The sequence below is a fragment of the Pinus tabuliformis genome, chromosome 3_1, assembly GCF_031772625.1.
Source record: "Pinus tabuliformis cultivar Carrire ecotype Pingquan chromosome 3_1, CPIR1, whole genome shotgun sequence".
Taxonomy (NCBI): domain Eukaryota; kingdom Viridiplantae; phylum Streptophyta; class Pinopsida; order Pinales; family Pinaceae; genus Pinus; species Pinus tabuliformis.
The window spans coordinates 316,249,967-316,275,416 of record NC_142301.1 but is presented as its reverse complement, the minus strand read 5'-3'; the positions used below and the strand labels follow the sequence as shown (position 1 = coordinate 316,275,416).

The 25,450-nt window shown below is 37.3% G+C and overlaps 1 protein-coding gene across 1 annotated transcript in view; it reads right to left on the bottom strand.

The window, feature by feature from the left end:
* Positions 1 to 25,450, bottom strand: part of ABCG31 (pleiotropic drug resistance 3) — a 92,010-nt gene that overhangs the window by 10,845 nt on the left and 55,715 nt on the right. The window contains exons 16-17 of the mRNA XM_089411271.1: positions 20,272 to 20,405; positions 19,875 to 20,102 (exon numbers count right to left, since the gene is read on the bottom strand). Of these exons, the coding sequence (XP_089267397.1) occupies positions 19,875 to 20,102; positions 20,272 to 20,405 (362 nt within the window). The remainder of the gene's footprint in view (positions 1 to 19,874; positions 20,103 to 20,271; positions 20,406 to 25,450) is intronic.

Sequence of the window (25,450 nt, the reverse complement as noted above, 5' to 3'; positions counted from 1 at the left end):
GATCCTCATCATGCTAATCCCTTTGACCATGGCACTTATCCATTAAGTGTTCTCCCCTCTGTACCATCATTATTCAATAACACCTATCAATTGAAGGGTGGACCAAGAAAATGCTACTTCCCTTTGGGCGCTGGAAGCACCTAATAGGTTGTCTTACCACTCAAACTACAAAAGATCTTAGGAAAGGTTTAGAGAAATAGCCCACTGTCACATCAACTAAAGCTCCCTTCTCTTTATAGACTTTCACTGATGGGAGGAGTCTCGGTATTAGGGAAATCACTAGGCAAGATAAATCAATGATAGTACATAAAGTGATTCCAAAGCCTATTCACAAGAGAGGCTCAGATGAAAAGCTTACTTGCTTTAGAAGCAAGCAGTATGGCTCTCTAAGAAGCGTTAAGATGATACTTGGGTCTAGGGTTGAGAAGTATATCTTGGTAAGAGGTGTCCAAAGAATCCTAGAAAAATAGGGTTTCTAAGCAGTCCTTGTGGAATTTGAATGTCAAGGTTGCAAGACCACAAAGAAGCCCTAGTGGACCCAAACAGGGTCAAGGGTTTAGGGTTGAACAATGAACTAATGGACTTGACCAAGTTAGGAATAAGAAGGGGATCAAAGGAATTAAATTTCTCTTGAAATTTGAAAGCAATGATCCTAATGAAGGTACTAACCCAAGGAACCCTAGGGAGAAAAACGGTCTTTGAGCTAGGGCTTGCAATATCTTGAGATTCCACCATTGGATTGGTCTCAAATATGGAGGACCTCTCAAGAAGACCCCAGCACAGTTCTTGACCATTTTCAAGTATTTTTGATGGCTAGAACGAATTTTGTGTGATGCCTAGGAGGCCAACTAGGGTTAGGCCTTAGAAAAGGAGAAAAGGTTATAAATAAATTTCTTTTGATGACCACCTAGGACTAGACTAATGCCTAGCCTATTGGGAGAAAGGAGTCTAATGAAATCAATGTTTACAGATGTTTATTCCCAACCAAGGAGTTCCCCAGCAACTCCATATGGCCTTTAGCAGCAACTAGGTTACTTAAGGAAATTTATACTTCTTGATGCTGCAAATTGATGACTTATCAAGGAAAAACATGAATAATCGTGTAGACCTAGGACAATAATTCACCATACCTCATAATAATTATATGAAAAATCCCTCACAAAGACAAGATTAGTAATTTCGCATTAGCATCAGGGCAGCTACACCAACTTCATGAATGAAAATATTTCATGAAATGAGACAAAGCACAAGATAAACATGAAAAAATGTACTCACAAGTATAGCGAAATTATTCTAGTCATCAAAGTGTAAGAAAACCGAAGCTCCAAGACAAGAATTAAGCTCTTCCAAACATCGAAATACATTAAGAAACCAATTCATCCATCAAAAGGCTATAGTGAAATTCCCAGAAGAAACAAATGATCCAAAATTCAAATCCAAGTGATAATCAAATGAAATGATTATCACATCAATATATATCCTCCCTAAGGGGTTTGATTTGCCTAATAAGGCCTAATAATGCCCCTACTAATAAAATAATGTTCCAAAATAACATCCCTTGGTGACAAGCCCACCAAGATAGCTCCATAATACAACAATAAGCCTCCCAAGTAGGCAAAATAATAGATACAATAGGTCGAACAACCATTGAAGAGGCCTAATGGAGTCCAAAGTGTGCCAAGATGGATGAATGAGCTCCAAACATAGTGATCAAGGGCTTGGCCCCTTGATATCCTAGAAAACAACCTGTGTCTAAATATCCTCATGGGTCTCCAAATAGATCAAACAAGCCTATATCCCATCTATAAGGGCTAGAAGAATGGTGCAAGCCCTCCCATTGTCTCCCACAGTGAGACACATCCTCATCTGGGCCCTGGATCAACTGCCAAATGTATGGTGCAAGAGTGGAGCCGGCTGGGGAAGGTGGTCCAAGTGCATCATCATTGTCTAAAAGGTGGAACACAAGCAAGCAATATGTGGAACTGAAGGATCTCATGAAGTAGCAATTTGCTCTGAGCTATGGTGGAGACCTGTGGCTCTCAACGCACACCTACAAACACCAATATGACCCTCTGGAGGGCTTGGACCCCATATAGGGTGACCAAGTCGAAAACGAAGACCCGCCTATAATCCTGTATAAGATCCAATGCATCCCATCACCTTCTAGTACAACAAATCATTAGTGCAATTGAGTAAATAAGCTTACAAATCATGGAACCAAGTGGACACTTCATGGTGGCATGCCCTTCCATAGTGGGCTTTAGAACATACAAGTGTCTACAAATTCAAGAAGCACTTTAACCAAGGAACCTATTAGATGGTTTCATCCTCCAAGGAGGTGACATGTCCATGGTACATCCATCAAATGGCATGTGGCCATAATAAAGGAAGCCCACACTTGGGTGTTTGAATGTAGGAGAGAGCAATCGTTGTACATGAGTTACCCTGGCCTTTGTTTTTCCACCCTTCTTCATATGCCTTTTGCCTTTTATTGATTTTTCTTTTGTAACTGCTCAAGGCTCCAAGGGATAAGAGCATGATGTGTAGGATATAGCAGTGGATACCCCCTTTAAGGTGGGGTAGTTCATCACCCACCAGGGTTTGGGACAATCGTGGGTTCCTAAATGATGAAGGGGCCAATGTGAGGGGCCCTAGGATCTAGGGTGATGGCCATGATGAAAAAGGTAGAGCTCATGTTTGGATTTTGCCCACGTGCTAAATTTGTATGTCCCAGCCATCTTTTGCATTTTATGGTACATTTCCTGTTGAGAGTGGCCAAATTATGCTTTTTCTTTTCTTTTAGCTACATCAACCTCCATGGCATCGTTCCAGGCCCAACCCAAAGCATGGGTAAGGGGAAGGGGAGGCTAACTCTTTGTGGACCCAATGGACAAATGTGGATTTGGATGGGAAATATGGTGAATGGGATTATAATGAGTGGAGGGGAGTGATGTATATAGTGTCGGGAAGCGGGACCACGCAACAAAAATTGGGGTTTCCCATGTAGTGCCTCCCCTAAAGCCTATAGCCAATAAAGGAGATCCCATGGGACAAGGATACAAACCTAACCATCAAATTGGACAGAGGAGACAAAAGTACAAACCAAGCCCACTCTTTCTCCATGCCCAAAAAGTGTCCATGATAAGTAAACAAAATTACCCAACTACAAAATGAAAAACCATACCTTCAGGGTTGGAAGGCCCACCTTCAAACATACGATCATAACAAATGGGTGAGGGAACTTATTGCTAGCTCAGGTGGCAGAGAAACTGGCACGTCGAGCTATCTGGTAGTTGCGAGAGGCTGCTAGCTGAGGACCATATAGGAAAAAGAAAATTCTCATATGGATACCAGTACCACACACAAATGGTGGGTAACAGGTTGTCCTTTAGCCACTTCTACCTAGGGAACCTTTAGCCACTCCTACCTAGGGAGGAAACACCATTGTGAGTTCAAGGCCCCTAACTTTTGGAAGGGAATCCCTATTTGAAGTATTAAATAGCCCTTTACGTTCATGCTTGGTTCGCTTAGATGCAAAAATGATTATTTTCCTTGATATCTAGTTGCTTCTACCTAGGGAACCTTTAGCCACTCCTACCTAGGGAGGAAACACCATTGTGAGTTCAAGGCCCCTAACTTTTGGAAGGGAATCCCTATTTGAAGTATTAAATAGCCCTTTACATTCATGCTTGGTTCGCTTAGATGCAAAAATGATTATTTTCCTTGATATCTAGTTGCTTTCACTAGACTTTATGTTGTGATTGTCAGGTGGCTTAGCAGCTCAGGCCTCCATCTCAAATTCAGAGGCTAGCTCCCTCTTACACTCGATCATCAAGGGCTCACTCCCTGTCAAGAATATATCGTCAACATATAAAACTAAAATCAATGGCATACCTTGGACTACCTTGAAGTAGAGGTTGGGATCGGCGTTGCTTCTTGTGAATCCAAGCTTCACCAAGTAGCTATCTATGTGGTCCTACCATGCTATGGGAGCTTGCTTCAAGCCATACAATGCCTTCTTAAACTTGCAAACATGTTTCTTTCGATCATCTACTTCAAATCCCTATGGCTGCTCAATGTAAATTTTTTCCTATAACATACCATGGAGGAATGTCATTAAATCTATCATATTATATTTGCTCATTAATAATCATACTTGCCAATTAAATCTTAAATCAAGTTTCTCTTAGTAGAATTGGTTTGCCCTTGTCTCCCATAACTTGTTGTTTCAACAAGTTTTCCTTTACTAACCATCTTTAAGGACCACCCCCCTTAGCTTTCCTAGGAGAGAGTTTAAACGGAGAGAGTTGGGAATAGGTGGCAGCCCCTTGTCTGAGCATTGCGCCTTAAAGAACATACCTTGTGGGGTTGGAAACTTTTCCCACACTTAGGTGTACATCTAAAGCAACAACATTTTTTGGTTCCACTGTCGGGGATAAGTTTTCTTTGACTTGGTTTTTTTACTATTTTTTTGGTTCTTAGTTCAAGTGGTGAATCCACTTAGTTCATTTTTTGCAAGGATTTCTGCTTGAATCTTTCTTGTAGACTGATTGCTAAACTTGGACAGGAGGTCTTCTCTAATATCCATTTTCTCTTTCAAGGTCAAGTGGGAATGACATCATGTGTGACTTTGTCTTGTTCGCCCCTTGTGATTTTACTAACATTAAGGGTTATTTGAATTTTATCCGAATGAAGCCAATGAAGAGTTCCCTATTTTTCTAGGTAACAACGTTGAAACTCACCTTAGGAATTTCAACCTTTGTATGAGCAAGTGGTGCCATTATACTTACCATGACGACGATAAGATGAGACTTTTTGCCTTCTCATTAGATCAGTATGCTCTGGATTGGTTCTCAAAGTTATCTGCTAACACTTTCAATTCTCTGGAATCAATCATTGATGCCTTTAATGAAAAATATGGAGATAAAAGAGATGTTCAAGTGAAAGTTGAAGTGAAGGAAAATGAGAGTGATCTCATCAAGGAGTTGACTCAAATGGTTAAGGATATGCAACTCAATCAAGCTCAAATTATGAAGACTGTCGAAATATATCACACAGATGGAATGAAGGCCATGGAAGTTATTTATTCAAACTAGATTATCATTCTTCAGAACAGGATAGAGGCCATGGAAACAAATCATGCACAAGTATTTCAGAACATGGAGCTCAATCAAGTGAAATTAATAGTAAATCATGTTAAAGAAATGAGTTTTATGCAAAACAGCTTGGTATCCATGGAAGAAAAACAAACACGATTAATAAAGACTAGGGAATCTAATCACTCCAAGGAAATAAATGCCATGGACATTAAGCATTCTAATCTAGAGACGACCCTACAAAATAGATTGGAGGAAATGAAAAAATCACAATTACAAAAGTTCCAGCCTAGGTCAGATGATGAATGGTAGAAGAAAAAAGAACTTTCAACAAATCATAGGCCTCCCAATCCACTGAAGCCAGTTCCATCTTAATGTGAATATCATGAAGAGGTCACTTGTCCCATTGAAAAATGGTTAATTAAAAGTGGCATGTTTAGAAAGGAAGTTGAGGATGAAGAAAGGTCACAAAAGTCTTGGATATTTCAAATTTTCTATCTAAGCAATACAAAGATTAGGTGGAGAGGTCTATATTGATCACATCACATCCTATCAGGAAGAAAATTAAAAAGCATAAAAAGGAAAAAGATATAAAAATTGAATCATCATTATCAATTGGTGTCAAGCTAACACTAGGCATAAATCAAAAAAGAAAAAGGAAGAAGCTTGATGCATCTGATGGTCGGGAACAACACGACATTTGGATGAGTCAAAGTCCTAAGATATTCAGAATTTGGCATGGCACATCAAAAAATCAACCCATGGATATGCCAATGAGTCAACATGTTCTCAACATGAACTTCATCGAGGATATCTAATGCCATTGGGCATCCTTTGTATAGTATCTCTAACCCTATTCTCTTAGATTAGATTTCATTTCAGTATTTCTATTCCATAGATTACATTTTTATTTTTAAGTTACTAGAGTAGTTTCTCTTTTCGATATTATATTAGAGTAGAATCTCTATTCCAGCATTTGATATTATATGATGATTTCTTATGTATATTTGAATGGATAACTGCCTGATATAATTCGTGTGGCTTGGATGCAGATTCTGGATTCTCACATTCCTTCATGAAGAAATGTGTCTCCACGTGGAGCCAGATGTTGACCACTCAAGTGTCAAGTACCCTATAGCAGAGTACATTTCAGAGCAGTCAATTTTTTTTCAGATTTCATCATCATCATGCAACTTCCGGTCTTCAATTTTAATCCAAATTTTGCAACTCTGTGGGCCATTATGTTAAAATTATTCTAGTATGTTTATAAAGCCATGTAACACATCTAAGTAAGCTTATGATTTTTTCTGAAGAGTTTCACTCTAGTGAGTTTTTTTTCCTTAGCTAATTATTTGTGCTTTTCAACTGCAAATAATTGGTTAAATTTTTCTCCCAAATATACCCCAAAACTAGAGTGGGGCTTGATGGCGAAATCTTAAGTGATTCCTAATGTATAAATTTGATGTAAAATACCATATTAGATCATGTCTAAAGTCTCGCAGAATTTGGTTAAGTCTAAGTGTCTAATTTTAATTATTAAAATTTCCCACGAGTCTGGATTTTTAATAATTATTTTGATGTAAATTGCAAAATGTAATGTATATAGAAGTTGATGGGAGTATGAGTAATTAAAATTACACCTTAACCCCTAAAATTCTATCTAGACATGCTTTGAGGGTGGAAAACTATGTTTAAACCCCTCTAAAGTTATTATTTTATTTTTCAACAAAAAATGGAAAAAATAATTAGCCGGAAAATGGTTAGAAAATTAAATGAGAGCAAATAAAATTTTCTCCAAGGGAAAAATATTTAAAAAGGGATGTGCACTTTCCAAGAAAGGAATCTTCACAAATCAATCAAGGGAAAATTCCATGGGCCAAAAATAATAATTTATTCAAGGAAAATCAAATCTTTTGGTCCAAGTTGGTTAAATTGAATGAGGAAATTTCAAGAAAAGATATTTTTGGTCTAGGATCAATCTCCATCTTCAAGGAAATCGAATTTTTTCCTCCAAATCAAGGAACGAGATTAATTCGACGAGGATCAAGCTTTCAACTAGTTGTTTTATTCTAAGATCATGACAAATTTGTGCAACTTCTTGGACCTACCCGTTTTCACTTGAGGAGGGATCTAGATCTCCCAATTTTTCATAAGTTGAGCTCAAGGCTCCTCGTTGTAACACATTGTAATCAAGCTCTTGGCTAAGGAAGCTCTGTTGGATTTCTGATATTTTCTTCAGTAATAAAAAAAATAAGTCTTTCGGGGCAAAGCTATGGTGTTATTTTTCAGTCTTTTATGGTAATATCATTCTGATCTATTGTGATTAATATTCTACCGCTAATAATTTAATTAATATTTCCATTTGCTCTTGTAGATTTATTGGTGTATAGTTATCTTGCACTATTATTTGGATTTGGGAAACACTTTAGATTGGGCAGATCTAGTGGGTTCTTGTTTGAACCACCAGAATTCCTTCTAATTGTGTCATCCAATCCCTATGGATATAACAAAAATTTTGTGAAAGTGTGTAGAAACCATTTCATTTGATCAGACCTTGAGCACTTGGGAACATTTTTATTGGAATTGACCCATAGTCTCAAGAAGTTCGATTTTCCTTATAGATCGACAGTAGTTGTGAGTAGATAATCTCACTCCAAAAGGGATTGCAAATAGCAGAGCAGCAACCAAGCAGAAGGAAAGAGGAAGTTTTTGACAATTCATTGAGATGGCCACTATTCAGCTTCATGATTATGACAGGTTGGATGAAGCTTCCAACTACGTCATCTGGAAGGCAAGGATGTCCTTCCTTCTAGATGAATATGGATTGAAATCCTATATTGATGTTGTAGTGGCGATTCCTCAAGATGCAGATCAACAGAAAGAATACAAGAAGTAGATGGTGCAGGCGAAGCGGTTGATCCTAGATGCAGTCATGGATCATGTTGTCTCACATATAGCTGGAAAAGATACTACCAAACATATGTGGGATGCTCTCTCCACGTTATATTAGGGTACTTCCCAGCAATGGAAGATGTTCCTTCTAATTGTGTCATCCAATCCCTATGGATATAACAAAAATTTTGTGAAAGTGTGTAGAAACCATTTCATTTGATCAGACCTTGAGCACTTGGGAACATTTTTATTGGAATTGACCCATAGTCTCAAGAAGTTCGATTTTCCTTATAGATCGACAGTAGTTGTGAGTAGATAATCTCACTCCAAAAGGGATTGCAAATAGCAGAGCAGCAGCCAAGCAGAAGGAAAGAGGAAGTTTTTGACAATTCATTGAGATGGCCACTATTCAGCTTCATGATTATGACAGGTTGGATGAAGCTTCCAACTACGTCATCTGGAAGGCAAGGATGTCCTTCCTTCTAGATGAATATGGATTGAAATCCTATATTGATGTTGTAGTGGCGATTCCTCAAGATGCAGATCAACAGAAAGAATACAAGAAGTAGATGGTGCGGGCGAAGCGGTTGATCCTAGATGCAGTCATGGATCATGTTGTCTCACATATAGCTGGAAAAGATACTGCCAAACATATGTGGGATGCTCTCTCCACGTGTTGAGACTCATCCAGATGTAGAAAGGATAAGGCATAGACCCCTTCCTTACCAAGATTCAAGAGGTCTGACACGAGCTGTTAGTTGTTGGGGCAGCACCTCAACCCATGGAGCTAATGCGACTTGACACTCAAAAGTGTCTCAAAGGATTAGCAAGTATTTGTCCAAAGCATATTGGGCAAAGATAGGCTACTAGACTGGGATAGAATGAGGGCTAATTTGCAGGAGGTGGAGTTGAGACTAGCCCTTTAAAGAGCTCCATCAATGGTAGCAGCAACAGATCGAAGACAGTGAAGGAGGAGGAGAATGTTGCCCTCACATCAAAGGGTCCCAGTCAAGGATAGGGGGAGCAGAGAAAGAAGAAGAAGGACTTTTCAAAGGTCAAGTGCTTCAGATGTGGTGAGCTCGTGATCCAGATCTTGGGGGGAGGCTCCCAAGATCTAAAAGATTGAAATGGATTTTGGAGAAGCCCCTAAGATCTGAAAAGTTGAAATGCCAGAAGAAAAAGAGGAGAATGCCCAATAAACAAAACCACAAAGAAATTTTTTATTAAAACAGACAATAACTATAAAAGCTACATTGTGTCAGACAAACTGTCCTTTTACAAAATGTGACTTGTTACTTATAGTCTTTTTCAGTTACAATACTACGGGTCAATTCCATGGGTGAATGAATACCATGGGTGGATGTCACAATACCGTGGGAAAATACCATAGGTGAATGAATACCATGGGTGGATGTCACCTACAGTACCATGGGTGGATGAATACCATGGGTTGATGCCATTTTCTATTCGGATCGTTCCTCCCTCCTTAAGAAGCAATGGTCCCCATTGCGTGAAGTTCCCTCCTGCGAAACATTTGTTGAATATAAAGAGCCACTGAAGAGAAGGGTTTTATGTGGTTAACCCATAACCATGATGAACGAAAATCCGAGGATAGAGATACCCTGTAATGCTTGTGATCAACTGTGATACTAACAGTGTGCGGCCTAACAAATGGACTTTGATAAACTGTGGGTTTGTGGATGACCCATAACAATGATGAATGAAGATCTGAGGATAGAGATACCCTGTAATGCTTGTGACCAACTGTGATACTAACAGTGTGTGGCCTAGCAAATGGACTTTGATGAAGTGTGGGTTTATGGATGACCCATAACCATGACAAACGAAGATCCGAGGATAGAGATACCCTGTAATGCTTGTGACCAACTGTGATACTAACAGTGTGTGGCCTAGCAAATGGACTTTGATGACAAGGATTTTGTGTGGTTGACCCATAACCGTGATGTTGGTTGTTGATGAAGTAGCAGGGGCCTACATAGCTTGGGTTGGGAGGGCACGTCTCCAAGGAACCCAAGCCGAATGTTATTGTGCTGAAACTGATGAATGTGAAGCAAGTGCCTACTAAAGCGGGATGGGAGGGCACGTCTCCAAAGGGAACCTGCCCCGAATGCTGCTCCAGAAATTAAAATGAAGAAACTCTTCCTCCGCTATCCCAGAAGAAACTTCTCGTCCACTTGCCCAAAAGAAACTCTCCTTTGTTCTTTCCTTTTAGCCTCTTCTTCGCACTACTTCTTCACCTCTTCTTCGGACTTCTGCTTGATCTCTTCTTTGCACTTCTACTTGTCGAGATGCTTGTCGAGTTGCTTGCCTCTAAGTGAGGCCGAGTGTGCCTATATATATACTTCATCACATGTCCTTTAGGCCAACATGATCACAAGTAGTTAGGCAGACTTCTAGCATGTTTTTCCATCGTTGTAAGCCAACTTGAAGAGGATAAGTGACAAGGTCTTGGAGGATACTTTACATAGACACGATTGACCTCTTACAAAGTGTAACATGACTTCGTTACATGACAATGACTCTATCATTTTATGACTAGATGACAAATAATTCCTAAAGACTCTCAATGGCAGTCTTGAATCAAAAATAAAATCTCTTGCTTGTGAAACCCATGAAGCAAACAATACAATAAATTTATTTTTCTTCTTTACATCTCAATACATAAAATCATAATTACATGTCATTATGAAGACTGAACCTAGTTACACTTTTCAACATATGTGTCTTGAGGGTCTAAGCCAAATGTGTATTCCCCCTTTGAAAGTTGTAAATGTAAAATCTTATGTATTAGAGGGTGGAAAAAATATTAAAAATTAAATAAATCCTAAGCCAAAAACTAATTAATTAGAGTCAAATTAAATTGTCTTAGGAAAATTAATCCTCCAAGTGGATAAATTCGTTGGTCTTAAAAGAAGTAATTTTTAGCGTCCTCCACCAAGGGAATATTGTATATTTCAAGAAAATTTGGACCCTTGAACCTTGATGGTTAAGTCAAAGTCAAAATTTTGAGGAAATTAGCTCAAAATAATTAATTTTGAGCTAATATAAATGGACTTAAATGAGAAATTCGAAAATTCTTCAAAACTAAAAATTCAACAGCTAAGATTAAAAGATCTTCAAGAGTTTATCAACGGCCGAGATTGTTTTGTCAAGGATCAAAGAAACTAGCTGTTATTTTTCCACTTGGAGGATTTAGCTATAAATTAGAGTCATTTGAGTTTCTAGCACAATGATCTCTGACTAGAAAATTGCTGCTAAAGCTTTCATGTAAACTATTGTCCGCTAGGAGCTTATTTTCTATCATAATAAAGACTTTGGGATGCAATTTCAAGGTGCTCCATGTTCATGGTTTGTGGTATGTACTGACTATAGCTTTTCCTATGTTATGTTGAATATTGGTAAGATCTGTTTCCATGATATGGAGATAAAATCATGTTATTGATAGTTTTGGGTTAATCTTAGGTGGTTTGATTCCCCATATGATTAGCAGATTGTCTTGGGATGAATACATAGTGTTTGCAGGTACTTCAGTCCTCGGTCTCCAAGTTCAAAAACTTGGGCAGGAATTATTTTGCTTGGATCCCAAATATTTGTATGGTGGATTTAATCTTCGCTAAGGCTATAGTGTGCATTGGGTTTCTAAAGTATTTTTAGCCATTCATCAAAGAAAAAACTCCATAAAAAAATATTATTTCTCAAAAAAATTATTTCAAAACCCTTGTACATTTGTAAATTTTGTGAATAGATTTGTAAATTATTTTTGCTAATTGGGGTTTTGGGTTTTTTGAGATTTTGTATATATTTGGGGTTTTGAAATTTAAATTTAATTTTTTATATTGGGTATTTGGGTTTCTATTCTAAATTTGTTTCAGGATTGAGGAAGAAATTGGCATTGGAGACCTCAAAAACCCTAGACGTCTAGGGTTTTCAGGCTATTTTTATAAGTTGCTTATTTTCAAATCGGGGAAGAAACCCATTTTTTGAAGGCCATAGCCCTTACCCAACTTAAAAGGCTAGTGTTTGGGACCTATTTTGCAAGCATTAAGAAGGCCATAATCCCTACAAGGACTATATTTCATTGCAAACAAGGATTTCTTCAAGGGATTGGCATTTTATCTCTAACAATTTGTTTTGCAGCGATTTTGGGGTTAACATTGTGTTTTCAGGTGGTCACCTTCAATGGAAGTCTTCCTAGCCATCTACAAAGGCCCCAAGGCCTCTCGGTTTGTTATCTGAACCCTAGCTTCTCACTATTTTACCCCTGTAGTAATTTTTATTTTTAACAGTGATATGTAAGTCTTAAAATCACATTTAATTTGGTCAAAATAACTCAAAATTGCAAAATTTGAATTTTTCTAAATTTTGGCCATTTGGACATTGGTTATCTAACCTAGATCTGATTTTTTTTCTTGCTAGAATTTTACTGCATAACTGAATATATCAGAACTGAACTTTTCTGAACAATTTACCTAAAGGGCTCAAAATTTCAATTTTTCAACTTTGGCAAATTTTTTTCAAATTCTGGGAATTTTTTGGCATTTGTTCAAGCACTAATAGCTCAATGGTTTTCTGATTTACTCACTATTGTAACAAGTTTTTCAGATCTTATATTTTCTTAATATCATCCTCTAAAAGCCCTAAAATCTTGATTTTTTCAATTTTGGTAAATTTTTCCTAGTTTTGGGCATATTGGGCACTACTTGTAACATCATTAGCTTGTTGATCTAATGATTTGTTTACTACTGTAATAAGTTATTTCAAATCTGATATATCACTAAATACTTCATCATTAAGTGAACTAAATCCATACATCTACATTTGCTAATCATTGGAAAAAAAATGTGTCTCATATGTTTGGTAAATTCCATAATCTAAAGTGATTTTCTTGCAGTTGTCGTAAATCTAATAAGTGTTGAATTTTTCTTAAGTATTACTGCTGATTTGGATATTTGAAATCTAACACTTGCTTGTCTTTCTCTAAGTTACAAGGATTTTTGAATTTTACACTTAAAGCACTCATACACTTCAGCTCTAAATTTCTAATCTTGTGGTTGGTATAAGTTTCTTTGACACTTGAAATCTAGTTGGAATTGTTATAAAAACATCTTGAATAATTTTTATTGGCATTCTGTAATCATTAGCTAATTGACAAATTGGATAATTTATTCTAAGTATCTTGTGGATTGGTTCATTGGCACTTGTATCCTCAAGCACTTGTCTTGTTTTAAGGTTGTCTTTCATATTATTGTTAAGTACTATTATCATACAGAACAATCATAACTTAAGTATTTAAACACTTAAACAATCCTAACTCAAGTAATCTCACTCATCATTGTTGCACAAGCATTCTAGGATCTAGCTTGCATTAAAACTTTCCTCCTAGCATAAGCTAAGTTGATAGAAACATAGGGCCACCCTTCTCACCTAACTTGAGGGGCTTAGTAACTCTTTGGTAGTTAACACAGTGACCTTGCAGTCGTCAGAGCCACAGTTTTTGTAGTGCCGGAGGCACCGAGTGATAGGATCCTAACAGAAGGTATCGTTAATCAGGCACTAGCCTACTTCCTATTGGCCTCATTCCCACAACCTACATTGGAGCCTGGTTCCAAAACAACTAAGGGAAGGTTACATCTAGGATAGGCATATAGTTAGAATTAAACAAGAGCCTTTCATCACACCTAGGTCCTAGGATTTGCATATGATATAGGTTATTCAATCATTTCAGCAGCGGTTTTCCATCTGGTTACTTGGCATTAATTTACATTAAGCAAGAATTGTGACTCCATAAGGCAATGGTCTCATACTTGAAAATCTAATCTAATCATTAATATTGCTAAAATTTTACCAAGTAGCTAGGCCACTCATCTGTGTCTCTTTCACCTCATTCCATAGGGAGTAACCCCCATAGCATGTTGTTGGGAGACAACTAGAACGGAGTGGGTGGGGATCAGAGTGACAACCCTCGCCTTAAGCGGTTGTCGCGGTCCCTGTACAATCCGGGTGACAACAGGCTGCAAAGGCTAGGATCAACAGGCCTAATGAGACATGGAGTACATTGTTCAAACAGGTTGTGGACAATTACAGTCTAGTGCGTAGACAAGAGAGAAATGAATGAGAGATTCATTATGATCCAGGTGTTAAGGTCTTGTGAAAAGATCTGAGCTTGGAGGGGTCGAGTAAGGGCCAAATATATTCTTGTGATAGGAGAGAGGCCGAGAAGGCAAGACCGAGATGGCCAAAGCGCTGAGATAACCATTGGAGATGCAAGTGAAAACTTGCAGTGAAGGTCAAGTAGAGACCCTGAGGACCGATAAAGCCTGCAATCTAGATTCAAAGGGAGTCAACAACTCATAGGAAGACAAACCTCCAGTTTAGGAAGTCCTGATACGATATGGCCATGTAGGTGGGAGAGAGTAGTCTTCTAAGAGTCATGGTACGAGGCGGTCATGCAAATAGGAGGGACTAGTCTTCCAAGATTGTGTCATGCTACAAGATGGCCATGCAAGATGCTCAAGGTTGCGGGGCTTCTAGGAGCAAGATGTCTTTGAAGAAGGATCCCTGTCATACAGTGGGAATTGCTTTTGTGTCATATGGAGCAGTTCTGGTGGCGGTTCAAGGGTGGAAATGTGTTCCAGGTTTGAAGGCAGAGCCACTTCTAGCTAGTGTTGTGGGAATACATCCTTCACTCAGAGGGAATGTTGATGTTCCAGGTAGCATCAAGAGTATTCTCACGTGTGGGGCAACTGGGCCAAGTGATGGGGCTTTTCACTCATAGACCCATGGTATTCTAATAACCCATGGTATTGCACTCTTTGGAAATGTACAATGGTGAGTGATTCATTCTTGAAGTTGGCAAGAGACAGCGTGTGAAGGAGAAAGCCGAGGCCTCAGACTTGTGGTGGGCAGAGAGGGCCTCTAACAGGTTAACGAGAGAGTGACTCTCTCAAGAGGAGAAGGTTAAGACCTTGTTTTAAGATCCGGCCGGCTCGGATCCGACTCGGCCAAGTTGGTCCGAGCCGGAAATTTTTTTTTCAACCTGACAGATTAACCGGTTGGGGAGGCCAAGTCGTGACTGACCCGGCCGAGTTATTGCCGAGTCAGTCATAACTTGGCCAACTTGGCCGGATCCGCATCTACTCGGCCGAGTCAATAAACGCGGCCTGTAACCCATAAAAAACAGCTATTTTTCATAATTTTTTTAAATTTTCAACATTTAGCTAAGTGTTGGGGACTCCAAGGTGTTTTATAAATTGGTTAAGTGCTATTTGGGGTCCATTCCCCTCTCCCAAACCCTATTTAATCCACTCAAATGCTCTCATTATCTCACAGCCATCTCATGCATTTGAGTGAGAACTTCAGTAAGAGTTAGTGAGCAATTCTTGAGTTAGTTTTTGGAGCAGCAGTGAGGAGTCTTGGGCAAGCATTGTAGCTGGAGTGAGGAGCTTCTTGGGCAGCCATTTGGAGCAGCATTGAGGAGTTGATTTCTTGGAACAAGCTTGAGGAGGCAGTTTGTGCCTAGAGGTTTTTTTTTTCACTTGTACAAATCTGTTTTTGCTTATTAAATTTTAGGTGCATATCTAGAAAGCCTAGAGAGTGTTTTTTGTGAAAGAAATGAACATTGAATCAATGTTTTTTTTTTTTCATTTTCAGATTGTTTGCTTTCATTTCCTAGTCAAAAAATGGCACCTAGAGTGAGAGATCCTGCTTGGGCATATGTTGAAATGGTTGATAGTCAAATGCATTGCAAATTTTGCCAAAGGAAAATTAAGGAAGGTCCTGGGGGCATTAATAGGCTGGAACAACACTTGGCGGTGATTAGAGGTCAAATTACTCCATGTACCTCACCAGAAATTGGGGAGATTAGGAAGAAATTGTTAGCCAGCTTTGAGAAGTTTAAAGAACATAAGGCTAGGCAAAAAGAGTTAGGAGCTGAAATTGGGAGGAAGAGGGAGATACAAAAAATGATGGCCACCAACCCCCATTATGATTTTGAGATTCTTCCTCTATCCCTCATACTGATGCATCCAACCCTTTCCGATATGTTCCTCCTCCTTTTGGTTCTGTTCAAGATAAGGGAAAGGGTAGAATGAAAAAGGGTGATATGACTATCAAAAGTTATTTCACTCCCTCCTCTCCATCAGATGCACATGGTCCTCAAGCTACTAAAAGTCAAATGCAACCCACTTTAGATGACCATTTGAAGAAAGAATTGAGGGAGACTGCTTGTGATTACATAGCTATATGATGGTATGATGCTGATATCCCCTTCAATGCTTCCTGTTCACCATATTATGAGCCTATGTTTGATGCCATACATGCTGCTGGAAAAGGCTTCAAAGGCCCTACTATGCATGAGCTAAGGGGGTATCGTTTGCAGAAAGAAATTGCCTCCATTAATGAGTATTTGAAAGATTTCAAGGACTCATGGGCAATAACAGGATGTACCATCATGTCAGATGGATGGACTGATCAAAAAAATCGTACCATCATAAACTTTCTTGTCTTCTGCCCACGGGGAACCATGTTTTTAAAATCAGTTGATGCATCTGATAAGGTAAAAGATGGACAATTGTTGTTTCAGCTATTGGATCAGGTTGTTGAGGAGGTGGGGGTGGCTAATGTTGTTCAAGTCATCACAGATAATGCCTCTAACTATGTTCTTGCTGGTAAATTGTTAGAGGAAAAACACAAGACCATCTTTTGGACCCCATGTGCTGCACATTGCATAGACCTCATGCTTGAGGATATTGGAAAAATAGATTGGGTCAAAAACACTGTAGATCATGCCAAAAGCATAACAAAATTTATCTACAACCATTCATGGATTTTGAGCCTCATGAGGAAACACACTAGGGGCAGGGATATTATTAGCCCTGCCATCACTAGATTTGCTACTCATTTTTGACATTGCAATCTATGCTTTTCCAAAATAGAAACTTGCAAAAGATATTTTCTAGTGATGAATGGAATCAAAGCAATTGGTCTCACAAACTGGAAGGTAAAGAATTGAAAAAGAAAGTTAATGAAGAAAATTTTTAGAGAAAGGCAGCAGAGATTGTGAAGCTTGCTAAGCCACTGGTTAAGGTGTTGCAGTTGGTGGATGGGGAAAGGTTGGCTATGGGCTTCATTTATGAGGCTATGGATCAAGCAAAAGAGCAAATAAAGAGGGCATACAAGGATAGAGTGGCTAAGTATGGGCCCATTTGGGCAATAATTGATGAAAGATGGAACAATCAATTCTATCCCCCTATACATGCAGCTGGGTATTTTTTGAACCCACGATATTATTATAAAGCTAAGTCAGGAGCTTTGAGGGGGGAGGTCAGAGATGGACTGATTGACTACATTGATTGCATGATCCCATTGGAGTCTAATCAGCTAGAGATACACCGACAGGTCACGACCTTCAGCAATGCCTTGAGTACCTTTGGGAAGAACCTAGCAAAGATTGCAAGAGAAGAAGATGAGCCAGGTAAACAAAAATTTCAATTTTCAAATTCTTAATAGTTTTACTTCTTTTTTTAATTTTGTTAAATCGTTTATAATTTGAAAGTTGGATAAAATTTGTAATTTTGTTGAGCTAACTCATTACACTCCTATGTTTTTTGCAGCACAATGGTGGGAGGCTTTTGGTGGCCATTGTCCTGAATTGCAAAAGTTTTCAATTCGTATTTTGAGTCAAACTTGCAGTGCTACTGGGTGTGAGCGCAATTGGTCTGTCTTTGAAAGGATTCACACAAAGAAGAGAAATTGTTTGGATCAAAAACGGTTAAATGATCTAGTCTATGTCCAATACAACCTCCGGCTCAGACGAAACCAATTGCTGAACAAAAGACCTGATTCAAATCCCATTGTGTTGGAAGACATTGATCCAACATCAGATTGGGTAGTGGAGAGTCATCCAGCAGAGTTTGATCCTGATGAGGATCTTGATTTCGATTTAGATATGGAGGCATCACTCAAACATGATGTTCAATTGAATGCAGATCCCGATCCACATGTACTACCAGCCTCAATCTCACAGCCAGCAAGGACTCTAGTTGCAGGCGCTTCCTTTGCGCAACCACGACAGAAGAGCAGCTGCATATCTTCTCTATCTCAGCTTGCATCTGCTGCACATCCTGCTAGTGGTACCACTTCTACAGTTGCAATTGGAGATGATGATGATGAGGAGAAGCCATGGGGCCCCCTGTCTGACTCTGATGATGATCCAGAGATTGATCGACATGATCTTGGCTCCTCTGGCAGTAGCTACTAGCCAGTAGTACTGGAGTCTAGTCACAATTTACTTTTGTTGTAGAGGCCATTTCTAGCCTCCTTGGTTATGTGTTTTTTGTTTTGAATCTTTGATCATGTATGTATTGCCATTGGGCAGTGCATTGGATGCCATTTTGATATAATGGATATATTCATGAGACTACTTTGATCATATGTTGTCTTCCATCTATATTATAATGTTGTGTGTTTGGAAACATGAATGGAAATCTTTAAAATTATGTTTTTTTATAAAAAAAATAAAAATATTTAATGTATTTTTTACAACAACCGAATCATTGAAATCGAGCTGGCCGAGTCGATACCCAGTTGGAGTCAGAGTCGGAGTCGACCCTCGGCCGAGTTGGAGTTTTAAAACATTGGGCTAAGTAGGCCTCAAACCTATGGACAGGCCTGTGGAAGGTGGCAAAAAAACAAGAGAGGAATCTTGTGGAGCACAAAGATGTGCAGCGACACAAGACATTAAGAGAGATATTCTCTCAAGTAAGCAAGAGATTTGCATGAGTAATATTGCAAGTTTGTTGTGAATGAGATACTTAGTTGTGTCAGGTCTGAGGAAAGAGCACGGAGCAACATAGGAGATCCAAATCAGCCAGATCAAGTACAGATCTAGGGCTTGATCCCCTAGATGAGATCCTGGGTAATTGTTGTATACGTAATTTCCTCGAGTGTCATTATCCCAGTGAGGGAGCCAAAGTAGGTTCTGAAAATAATTTAATGAACTGTCGATTGGACAGAACTTGTGTGTAACATGTTCATGTGTGTGACTGAAATTGGTTGTGCTTCCACTGCATGTTTAAGTTAAAGAGCCTAGTCGTGCTTTTTATTCAGTAGATCTGATATAGACTGCTAGGAATAATTGCCAAGTTGCTGGGTTTTTGAAAATTTAACAATGTTTATGTATTTTAATTATAACATGGATTGCACTCAATGTTGTTTTGCTATGTTCACCCTTACATGTTATATATACATGACAAAACTTTGCATATTTGGTGTATAATGGTCTGTATTTACGATGATGTATGTATGGCAGTTTTTAATTAAGATTTGAATATTATGTGTATTTTTTGTGACACCGTTTTATTTTCAGGCTACTTTCTCAGTTCCAGACCAATTTGAGATTTTGGCTTTTTCAAGTCTGATCTGGTTCGACTTCTTATAACAATGATTCGTAGAACAACATTGATAACCTACCAAAATTTAATTTAAATTCGTAGTAAACACTTCCATGTAAAAGGAAGAAAACAAGGAAGCAAGTCAATTATTAATGATATAATCAAATCCCAGCATTATTTTGATCCCCTTGGAAAAACCAACAATCCTTGTGAATCAGAAGTACAGAGCTAGTCAAGTTATATTTACGAAATTACAAGGACACTTTCCACCTGAGTTGGGAACAAAACATGCGCTTCAGAGAAAGTCAAAAAATAACCCAAAAGGCAGAACAAAACCTGTGATTGGCATCAAAAGGGAGAACGAAGGGTAGTATAATAACATGTATAGCATCAAAAGATAACCAAGATGATATATTGGAAAGACTTAACAGAGAAAAAAATGTCTGAAATAAATAAAACAGAATAAGAAACGTACCTTTTTGAGCCACGATCCCAAAACACGGAACCGAAGATTAATGCACAAATTGTTGAAAAGAAAATCCTAACTACATTGTAATGGGGATTCCGCCAGTACGACACATTTTGTTTCCAATAACATGCATGGAACTGAGTAAAAATACTTTGCGCAAACTGGGTTGGAAAACTCAATGGCTTCAATCCAGGTACTGGAATGCTTAACTCTTGAATCAAAGCCTCTGTTCTCCTACAATATGACATAACTTAAGAGTTTAAATTGTCAAAAATTCTCTGACTAGAAAACTTTTGATCTAATTTTTAAATTGTTCTTATCTCATTTGCTGAGTCAAATAAGAAAACAGTGGTCGCTAAAACCAGGAAGGGTTATTTTATAAAAGAACAGTTCCTTTACTTACTTATAAAGATCTGAATTTTTGTATATCGTTGCAAAGTCCTCTCCAATACGCTGTTCAGCTGCTTGTGTACTGATTTCAAGCATCCACGTGGCTGGATTATAACCATCTTTGATTGCAGGCACTCCAGGAATTGCCTGCAAGAATAAGTGCTCTTATGAAAATGATAAAAAGAGCTAGATTCCATACCTGCCTTCATGATAATCATTTAATATTGGACTTGTACTCCCAACAAAAAATAACTTAAGAAAAGAGTCGTATTGAACTCGTACATTTGCTACCACTTCCAAATGAAATTTGTCTATTTATGATTGAAACACAACCTTTTTAGATACAAAAGATGTTCTTTAATAGCATCCTGTTCCCAGTATCATAATAATCTGCTGTCTGACTTCAACTATCACTAACCTTCATAGAATAGGTTCTCAATAATAAATACCACAAAGCGTGGATTTTATTTTTCATTTCCTAATATATCTCAAGACCAGGACGTCTATTGAATCTTGGTTGAAAATCCCATAGAGCTGCCAGTAATGTTCGGTGAAGTTTCAAATGTTTATTATCCTTCGTGTTCCAGTATTTTGCATCTTCTTTTGCATTCTAAATATTTGAAGGCTGGCATGTTTCAGTTTCTTGATGCTTTCGTCTGGTGAGGAAACTAAGAAAATTCTTTTTGTTATAGCAGTATAAAGCAATAAAAATTGCATACTGATTACAAACAAAGGTTATTTCTTCTTAAAATAGAAATATTAATAATTCATTACACCAGAAGGACATTTTGTTTTTGTGCAACCACCATCAAAGTAATTTTGCAAATATCGTTTTCTGTAATATATTGCCGAGGGTCTGATAGAAACTTATTGGAAATATAAGAGAAAATATCAGAATTTATTGGAAATTATCGGCAAGAATAAACTTAGACCTGAAAATCTAAGAAAATGTATGAAAATCAGCAACCAAAACCACAGAAGGACCAAGAGGTATTGGAGATATTTGCATAACTGCATAAAGGGTCTCAATTTACTTTGAGGGAGACAGTTGTACTGTAATAACCCCTCCCAATACATTAGCATTTTGGCCATTTCCATTGCCTATGTACCTCCAGGTAATCATGTTCCTGTTAGGATCTAAATGCCAAAATAGTCAAAACAATGACCTTGATGAGTCTTACCTTGTTAGCATATCAAAAAAACGATGCAAAATGGGAAGAGGATAAAAATCTGTAAAATCTAAACTGAAAGTAGACCAGCATTGTATGTTCTCTGCTGCAATCTTTTAGTAAGCTTACACAAACTTTTAAGATAACCTTCACAACAGAAATATGCTTTTCAGAAAACACCTTGCTTCTAGAATCATCAAACTTTTGTCCGTAAACAAGTAAAACTACTAGCCATCATTTAGAATAGATTAGTATTATTAACAGATCCCTTAAACCATATTTTTAATATCCAAAGAAATATATCAATTCAAGATCCCCTGAATCTTGGATGGAGATTCCATAGATTTTTTTGTGATGTTTAGTTAAGCTGTTCCGACCTTTTTTTTTCTTTTTTACTTTTGCTGTTGGTGCTCATGTTTTCCATGCCTAAAGCATAAAAGACTAAGGAGAAAGAATTGATTGCATTGGTTTGTAACCTGTGAAGGTTCGAGTATTAACACGTTTCTTTTAAATAATATTGGTGCTAGTGTCTATGAATGTGTGGTAGACCAATTACCAAACACATGGTGACTCCATTTCTAATAGAGACATCATATTCATATTTGTTGTGTATGTCAAAGTTTGACGCAGATAAGCAATGTTAAAAATTTGTAAGACAAAGCTGACGGTTGGAGTTCAAGACCAGAGACAGATTCCTCAAGGCCAGAATTGTGGCCGGCTATACAGAAATTTTGAAATTAGGAAAAACGAAACAGTACACCCGAAGGAAAGTAAGTTATATTTAAATTAAATTTATTGAGAAGTCGAATGATTGTTCTGAACTTGGAATATACAATTAATCATAAATTAATCATGGAGTACACCAGTCAGCAGCAACCATGACTGAGGGGAAAGAAACCACGTGAAATCGAGACCATGTCCTTTTGTTGGTGTATATGGGGTTGGCTATGTTTAATCAATACATGTTTTGGATATTTTGGCTGGAATTTTGTGAATTTTTTTGTGAAATTTTGATTTCTGTTGTTTAAACTGGGATTTTGATTAAATATATGAATTCAGCACCTTGAAAAACTCCTCCAACACTTGGATTATAGAGAATTCACAACTTAAACTTGTAATTCCAACAAATCTATATTGAATTATGAGCAAGTTATACAAACAAACAAAAAAACTTATGAAAAAAATATAAGTCTCATATCAAAACACTTACATATAGGGCAGCAAAAATAGCTCAAAAGACATTAAATGCTAAGACATTATATATATATATATATATATATATATATATATATACCATACAAAATGACAAATCAAATCCAAGATCTCGCACAATTTTTTTTTATATATAGAAAAAAAATATTTAATTTTTTGCTTAGACAAAGATATATATTTTTATAAATTTTTTTATCTGGCCATTTTTTTTATTTGAAATAATTCTTAGGTTGAATTTTTAATTTCTTTTTATTATTATCATTTTTATGGAAAAAAATAATTTAATAATAAAGTTTGCAATTAATTTTTTAAATAGTAAGAAAAGTTATCATAATTTAGTTGTCAATTCAATAGTAAGGGCAACCATCACTGGATATTATTTAGAAATGTCGGTTGGCTCATTTTCATTATTTAAAGAAAACCACACCACCTAGAATAACCCATTGGTGGTCCATAAAGGGACAGACTTTCATTCCTGTCAAATGTCTCTAGGTCTTGGGCCATTAATTTGTTTTCCTACATTGGAGGAAGATGAACACTTAACCAAGTAGATGCAGTTTAGGTCAAACTCCGAGACCAAAAGTTTGCAAGTAGTTTGTCTATATATTTTATAATTTGTTATGTTACATTGGAGAAAGATGAACACTTAACCAAGTAGACACAATTTAGGTCAAACTCCAAGACCAAAAGTTTGCAATTAGTTTGCAATGAGATATGTTCATGTGGCTATCTCACCTACATTCCTCTAGGCATCATAGTTACTTCTATCTATTCGGTTCAAAGTCAAATGATTACCACAAAAAGTAGACGAAAAGACTCTTGAATACTTGAAAGTGAAATGTGTAACGACCCATCTAAACTAATCCACTAATATAAAGTTTTAAACTTTATATTGAAACAGATATGATAAACTTTAAAACAAATATGAGTTAAACTTTAAAATAAATATGATTAAACTTTATAAATATAAATTTTAAACCTTATAAAATATATAAATTAAACTTTATAAAATTAAACTTTATAATAAAAATAAAATCAAAAAAAGAAACACCCTTACAAAAAAGGGGACGCATAAACCAAACGGGATATATATAACAAAGTACATATGACAGCAGAGGCAGAAATATCTAAGGGCCGCAGAATGCATGGAAGGCGTGTCGGAAGGAGGGAAGGCGGTGGCTGCAGGTAGGAGGGCGGTCGCCGCCAAGCCCGTAGTTAAAAACCGGAGGTCTGAACCGAGAGGGGGGGCTGGAACAACGGAGTTAGAAACCAGGAGGAGGAATTCAGCAGTGAGAGAGGTCTGCCATTGGAAGAGCTTTAATCCGTCTGAGGTTCTGGGCACGGGGGACAGTGAGCTTCTGTGAGAAGCTTACTGGATTGAGCAGCCAGTCTCTGCTCAGTCTGGCTGGGTGGAATTGGTCTCCCGGGTAATTGGAGCAAAGCAGCAGCAGCATCATCAACTTCACCGGATCAAATAGCAGTTCAGGTAAGTACAAAATCAAATATTTTACAGTTCCTGTTTTCCAGTTTTGATTACTACAAATTGCCTTTCTATTTGGAAAACTGCTCACATGAGATATTTACTTGATTTGAAGACATTGTGATGTTTGTGCCCTTCACATATTCAACCAATTATTATGAATGCACAACTAGTTCAACGATGTTATCACCAAGTTTCAAGAAAAACATACATGAGGAAAAGACAATGGATTATGGCTATATATATATGAAAATAGATAATTAATAATTAATCATTACAATAATTAGTATATTGAAGAGGCATGTCTTCAAGAGACTATTTGTAAAGAGGCACCTTGCCTAGTATATAAGCAAGGCCCTCATTTGTAAACATATCATACAGCATCTCTTGTACATTCAACATTTTAATATATAAATATTAGTTGCCCTATAATGGATATTTACATATTACAGATATTATGAATATTATGTTGCATATAAGAATCTTGTTCATTACATTGGTATTAGAGCCTTGTTCTTTGATCCCATCCCTTGGCCATCAACTCTTTGTCAAGTTTGTTGCCATTGCAATTGAGGCTTTTAGCCACACAAAAGTTTGATTGAAGGTTCTCCATTACGTTGATAAAAGAAGGGTTAAATTTTATATAATATAACAGAAAAGAAGAAAAAATAAAATTACAGAAAAAATAGGAAAAATATAAATATAAGTATAAAATATATATATATAAAGAAAGTGGAAAAAAGGGAATTAAAATTATTTAAACTATATTATATATAATTAAAATACATATATGAAAAAACAATATAATAATAAAATAAAAAAATAAAAAAGAATTTATAAAAAGGGGTGAAAACACAGACACAACAATTGGTTCGCCACATATAAATGTCATCTCCTTTCTCATTGTTGTATTAGACCCAGTGCTCTGCATCTGCATCAACTGTCACTTGGTTTGTCTATGGCCGTTCACTGCCACTACACGCCATCACCATCCACTGCCTCCTATACATTGTTGGGTCCTTCATTTTTGGATAATTTTTTTATTAAGTTTCGATTGGAGAAAGGTTACAGGAATGGCCAATATAAGCATAATATTAAATGGTCAAATAAGTCGGAAGCTGAGAACATAAAAGGGAAAATAGTAGGAAGAAGTTAAAAGAGGTTATTTCAAGACTTGGAGAATCTGTGAAAGATGGATCTATGCTCCGGATTTTGAAAAGATCAAAGAGATATGGACCAAAGCACCAAGTTTTGTTAAAATGGATCAGATCAAGCGAGTGGGATCAAAGTGGACCGAATCAAGAGTGCGAGATTGGAGGGAAATCTATAAA